The 6,624-nt window shown below is 42.7% G+C and overlaps 1 protein-coding gene across 3 annotated transcripts in view; it reads left to right on the forward strand.

Moving 5' to 3' along the window:
• The window catches only part of meis2a (Meis homeobox 2a), an 80,800-nt gene extending 74,176 nt beyond the window's left edge, over window positions 1-6,624 (forward strand). For 2 of the 3 annotated variants that reach the window (XM_084096610.1, XM_084096611.1), the window contains exons 10-13: window positions 406-464; window positions 1,547-1,657; window positions 4,131-4,216; window positions 5,960-6,624. In XM_084096610.1, the coding sequence (XP_083952736.1) occupies window positions 406-464; window positions 1,547-1,657; window positions 4,131-4,189 (229 nt within the window). In that variant the 3' untranslated portion in view covers window positions 4,190-4,216; window positions 5,960-6,624. The remainder of the gene's footprint in view (window positions 1-405; window positions 465-1,546; window positions 1,658-4,130; window positions 4,217-5,959) is intronic. The other variant, XM_084096612.1, reaches the window with a different exon arrangement.

Consider the following 6,624-nt stretch of genomic DNA (forward strand, 5'->3'; position numbering starts at 1 on the left):
TGGTCTTTAATAATGCTCTCAAAACATTAGCACAAAAACAGTAGTTAACATCATTCATTGATCTGAAACGTTTCAGTTGGATGTTCATCTAACGCTTTAGTTTTAAATGTATCTACTTGTTTCGGAATGTTCAGAAAAACATTCAAAAGTAACGTTCCATAATGTGTGAAGAATGATGAAATGGAACATTCTTTTAACATTCATATAACCAGCAAGAAAATGGTTTAAAACATTTTTTTTAAAACTCGGACTCAAGTCCATCTCAAGTCCATGACCGTATTTTCTATTTCCGAGTCCAGATTTGAGATGGACTTGAGTGCGAGTCCAGTCTTGTCTTGAACATCAGTCATGTGAGGTTTGTGATGGCAGCTGATGTAACTGCTCGTGTTTTTCTTGTGTTTTCAGGTTCATCAATGCCAGAAGAAGAATAGTGCAGCCCATGATTGACCAGTCAAATCGAGCAGGTAAACGTCTTCATCTCAACACTGTTGATCTGAGTCTGTGAGCATTACAGTGCCAGCAGAATGAATCCAACGGGATGTCTCTCCATCTCGCTGGTTTGAGGGACATTAGTACGTCTCAATGCTAATTGGCCACAGGAGAACTTTACAGTAATTCTGTTTCTCTTTGTGTTACGGTACATTAGAAAGTGATTTGCATAATCATACATGAATTCACACCAGAAACAGAAGGGAAATTCTCTAGTTCTTGGAGGCTTGATGATGTTGTGGTGCAGATTTGAGGAAGAGGATGTACAGTGAACACTGGGATAAAGAGTAAACACCTGATAGTGGATGCATGGAGATGTAGTGTTTCTAGATCTCTGAGATGTTATGATCAGGGTTTGAAATGAACACCCGCCAAACGTGGGTAAAAATCAGTGGCGGGAAACGCTGTCAAATCACAAGCCAATTTGGTGTGTTACTTTGTTTCCTCACTTTGCTGGAGAAGTTCGTTTAGCCTAATCTGTGCAGATTTAGTGCAAATACTCGTGAGTCATCATGATATATTAAATACAGTGTATTGCTCAGAATCTGCTCATATCTGGCTTACTCGAACACACACGTCACTACACAACAAATAACAGCACGCTTGTTCATTTACATTGAAGCAATAGCGAAGATTAAAAGAAAAGAGGAAGGAGGAGATGCTGGATGACAGGATTTAGTTTGAATAATAAATGAATGTAAAATTTGGATTTCATACATTCATATATATATATATATATATATATTTTTTTTTTTTTTTTTTTTTTTTTTGGCTAGTAGAAGTTCTGAATGGCCGGGAACTTAGTTAGCCAAATTGGCCGGTGAGTGAAAAAGTTGATTTCAAACCCTGGTTATGATCGCAGTGAAGCGGGTCTAGAGTCGGACTCTGTTCAGTGTTGTTGTCTCAACCCTCTCTCTCGTTCTGTTGCTGATGCATGTTGGAGACTGCCAGAAGACGTGTGTGTGTGTGTGTGTTTGGGCTGCTGCTGGGATAACCGCTGATTGTCTGGTGTGTCTTCTCTCTTCTTCCCCTGCTGTCCACGCTTGACTTCAATCAGGTTTTCTTCTTGATCCTTCAGTGAGCCAGGGAGCGGCGTACAGTCCCGAGGGCCAGCCGATGGGCAGCTTCGTGCTCGACGGGCAGCAGCACATGGGCATCCGGCCGGCAGGTGAGATCTCTTCTGTGGCTCGTGTGTTTCTCAGAGACCGGGTGTGTGATCCTACAGACATTGGCCCCTATCATACACCCGGTGCAATGCAGGCGCGACGCAAGTGTGTTTTGCTAGTTTCAGCCCGACGCAGTTTTCATTTTCTCATCCTACGCCACATTGTTTAAATAGCATTTGCGCCCATATGTTCGCCCATGGTCTGAAAACGAGGTGTGTGTTCAGACGCATTGTTGGAGCGTTGCTATTTTGAGGAACTGAAATAGACTGAGCCATTGACCAACTGAAACCTGGTCTAAAGTCAATGGCACAGTATTTTTTGTATTTTTTATTTAAAGAGCACGTTAGTAATATGAGCCTATAGGCGGGTCCACAACGCGTGCACACTTTGTCCCGTAGATGGTCTGCTTTATCCTCACGCACGAGCAGATCCCTTTCCTCGCTAGAGAAGTGTTCAGTTTTTCCGCTTGCAAATTCCGTCATGTAAATAGTGAATCCGCCATGGCGCGAGCGCAACTGGCTTTTAAAGGGAATGGGAGACGAGACTCTGATTGGTTTATTGCACGTAAAGCCCAAAACACACCCATTACTCATTAAGAGAATAGGGACGACCCTTTTAGACCATGCGCCGGGAGTGCCGACCATTTTCCCGTTGTTAAACTAGCAAAAGTGGATTCGGACACGTACTTGCGTCGTGTGCTTTAGACCATGTGCTTCGATCGTTAAAATTGGGCCTTGACTAGCTGGGCTCTGCTGGAGCAGGATTGGACACCCTTGTCTTGGACAGTAAAATTGGGGTCTCCTGGTTCACAGATGTTTCTCCCCCGGTGTCTCATATAGATCTCATCAAATTCTCCCAAGATCTAATTATCTGAGCTAATGTCCACTTTGATTTTAATTAACCCTTGTCCAACCTTATGGGCATTTTTGTCTTTTTCAGTTTTATTTGTTTCTGATAAATTTGCCTGTGTTAATGCCAACTGCATAAATGTTGGCACAGGTGTGTATTCTTATTGGAATTTTACTATTTCACAACCATTTCCTTTAAAAAATCTATTTTGCACTAGAAACACAAAATAGTTCCACTCAGCACCTTAAGGACAAAACTGTCCCCATTGCAATTTTTAATCCCAGCGCCATTTAAGTATAAAATGATGCAATCTTTGTCAATAGGCTTTCATTCCTTTGGCAAGGCTTCAAAATTTAAATTTGTACTATTTTTTACCAGATGCTGACATTTTTTTCAGGTTTGGCCTATAAAGCAAATACTCGCTTCATTCCTGTTTTCTGCTTTGCCATATTATAGAGCCAATTGGTTAAATTATGCAGCGATAATTGTGTGGATGTGTTTGTATGGATGAAAGAGTGTGGTTTCTATGTGTGTAATAAAAAATTGTGTGTTAGTGCGTATGTGTGCTTGAAATAATTGAGAGAGAGAAAACTTTACTGTACAGCAAATCCCAAATCCAACCACTGTGTGCACCAGTGGAGTTTTGCTGCATCTAATGGGGAACAATTGGAACTGCGCCCAAACACAATCTCACTGAAAGCTCATTTTTTGAGATATCAGCCTCAAATTTGGAACACAACTTGTTTAGATTTCTGGTTTTGATTTTCTAGCAGTTTTAGAGTTAGACATGTTTCATAAAATATATATTTAATATAAAATATTGTTCATAAATCATTTTCATAAGCTTAAACCTTGGTTTCACTTTTTAACCTTTTTTTTACTTCAACAATAATGTGCCATGGGTCTTCTTTATAATGAGACCACGCTTAAGTCTGTGCTCCCAAGCTCAAGTTTTTATGACAGTTTTTTGACTCTGACATTTTTGTCCTCTATGGACAAGTTTTTTTACTTGACGCACAAGGGTTAAATGTTAGGGAGATTAAATGAAAAGCTCAATCCTCAGATGTGAAGTGTGTGGTGTGTGGGCACAGTAAAAAACGTTGGGTTATTCTTTTAACCCAACCGTTGGGTTACACATATTGGGTCACTATGTTGGGTTATTTACCAAAAATGTTGGGTCATTTTTAAATTCGTTGGATAATTTCTAGTAATAACCCGGCTGTTGGGTTAAATACGTATGTTGTATGTACACTTGTGTGGTTTGAATTTATGTACACAATTATGAATATTTACATTAAATTCTAGACTCCCCAAAATTTAGTTTGTAATTAAAAAAAACATATTTGTTAAAACATATTTATTGTTTTATACAAGTAAACAATCTGTATTTGAAAATAAAATGTATTTTATTTATTAAAATAATGTCATAAATTAAAATAAATAATTAAATTAACTGTTTGGTTACTTTTGCATTGCATACTAATGCATTGGGTTAAAATAACCCACAGTTGGGAAGGTGCTATACCACCCCATAGTTGGTTACTCGTTGGGTTATTTTTAACCCAACATTATTAAGTGTGTGTGTGTGCGCTGAACTCTGACAGTGTGTGGTGTGTGTCTCTGCAGGTCCTATGAGTGGCATGGGCATGAACATGGGCATGGACGGCCAGTGGCACTACATGTAACGGCTCTACAGTAAAGAAAAGGGGGAAGTAAGTACACTAGGACTCGTTCTCTTCCTCCGCCTTTCTTTCAGGAGTCTTTCCTGTCCGTTTCCTGTCAGAATTCCCCTGAAATCCCAAAATAACACCATAGACGCTAGGCTTTACGACCGCCATCACGAGTCAGGTGAGACGCGGGTCGTGCAATGTTTCCCGGAAAAAAAAAAAACAAGGCAGGAAAGCACTAAAGTGGAATTTATTTATCGGCGCGCTCAACGTCTCACGCGGCCAATGCAAATGTTGGACATTTGGGGGGGTGGGTGGGGGGGATGGCATCTCCTGGGGTGTAGAAGATGACGGGGTGAAATTAAGCAGGCTCCAGTGAAGCGATAAAAAAGGAGAAGTGAAACTGTCCTCGGAGTGACATAAATCCGTCAGGGGAAGGATTGATGCCCAAATTATCTTATATGCAAAGACGGGAACAGCGCAGTACATTACGCTCCCGGAGAGAGATATAGAGACACGGGTGACACGGCCATCCTTCACCGGGGAAGCGCCTGCCTTTTCCTTTTTTTACTGGGAATGGAATGGGAATATCAGCGTAGGCTACGGGAAAAATGCATTAAAGAACGAGCGTGTGTAAATGCGCTTGCGTTCCTCGTCTGATTAAGCTTCCCGCCACTGACATTTGAGAAATCAAGACGTATGGCGTCCCAAAGGTGGCAGGGCAGAGAAGATTTTATTTAACACCTCTACTTCTTGCTCAATGAGCCTCAATATAATAACACTTGGCTTGATTAAAAGAACCCTTTATATGTAAATAGACAGCGGGTTCCTGTAGGTCAGGATAGCGAAGCTGCGCGTTAATAGACTCAGAAACACGGCGAGCGTGTTCACTAAAACAGCCGCGGAGACAACATTTGCTCAGCTTGGGTAATTTTTAATACGGTGCGGGATAATTCTCAGACTATTTAATTACGTAACATATTTTATGCTTCATGAGCAATTAGATTAATAGCTTAATACGGAGGAATATTAGCCATCTCTGATTCGATTAAGCACAGGCACAATATGGTGTGTTTGCGGTGTAATTATGATGTGTGACGGAGCGATCAGAGAGGTGTGCCGTTACTGAAGAACACACATCTATGTGGCGCCGCTTTATGCACTTTTAACGGGAGCTTTCACTAGTTTCATGAGCTTTAATAAACACGTGCACATCAGAATCAGGCCTGATGACCCTGCCGTGACCCCGACCCTTCCTGTAAACCACTCTTGTTAATGACCCCGGGGTCATGGTACAAAACACTGATATCTGATTCCCAACACTACACACGTATTTCACTCGCACACAATGCATTTCTGCTGGTATTAAAGGCCCCCTGAAATCAAAATTGAAGTGTTTTTAGCTTTTAGTATGAATATGTTAGCCTTAAGGTTATAAATAAGCTGGTGTGTTCCAAAACAATGACAAAATTCGCATTTAGGAGATATAAGCATTCAAAACTTGCAGTCTCTCACTTCCGCTAAAATGGATTAGGGATTTTTATGACATCACCGCTTCTCATCACATCTTCTATCCAATCAAATGCTCTCTAGAATCTTAAGCTCCTCCCCCTGTGCCATAAACACCACCTGGTCGAAGTGACCGTTGACACACACAGAGCAATATGTGTTGGAGTACCAACCTACCCCTACGCCTTTATCAAATGTCTCTCTTTGTTTGAATATCTCCAGCTGAATGTAGATGGCATTAGTGTTGCAGTTCTGACAGTGTGTGTCTCTGAATCTCAGGTCTGCGAGGAGTGTGTGTTCCTCAGCGTGGTCCTGTGGGCATGAGCATGGCATCACCGGCCCACCCACCGAACCCATCGACCCACCGAATCCACCGAACCCATCGACCCACAGAACCCACCAAACCCACCGAATCCACTGAACCCACTAAACCCATCGACCCACGGAACCCACCGAATCAACCGACCCACCAAACCCACCGATCCCACTAAACCCATCGACCCACGGAACCCACCAAATCCACCAATCCCACTAAACCCATCGACCCACGGAACCCACCAAATCCACCGAACCCACTAAACCCATCGACCCACGGAATCCACCAAACCCACCGAACCCACTAAACCCATCGACCCACGGAAACCACTAAACCCATCGACCCACGGAACCCACCAAATCCACGGAACCTACTAAACCCATCGACCCACGGAACCCACCAAACCCACCGAATCCACTAAAACCACTAAACCCATCGACCCACGGAACCCACCAAACCCACCGAATCCACCGAACCCACTAAACCCATCGACCCACAGAACCCACAGAATCAACCGACCCACTGAATCCACCAAACCCATCGACCCACAGAACCCACCAAACCCACCGAATCCACCGAACCCACTAATCCCATCGACCCACGGAACCCACCGACCCACCAAACCCAA

This window comes from Abramis brama (genome assembly GCF_963993115.1).
Source record: "Abramis brama genome assembly, chromosome: 21".
In the NCBI taxonomy this organism is placed as follows: Eukaryota; Metazoa; Chordata; class Actinopteri; order Cypriniformes; family Leuciscidae; genus Abramis; species Abramis brama.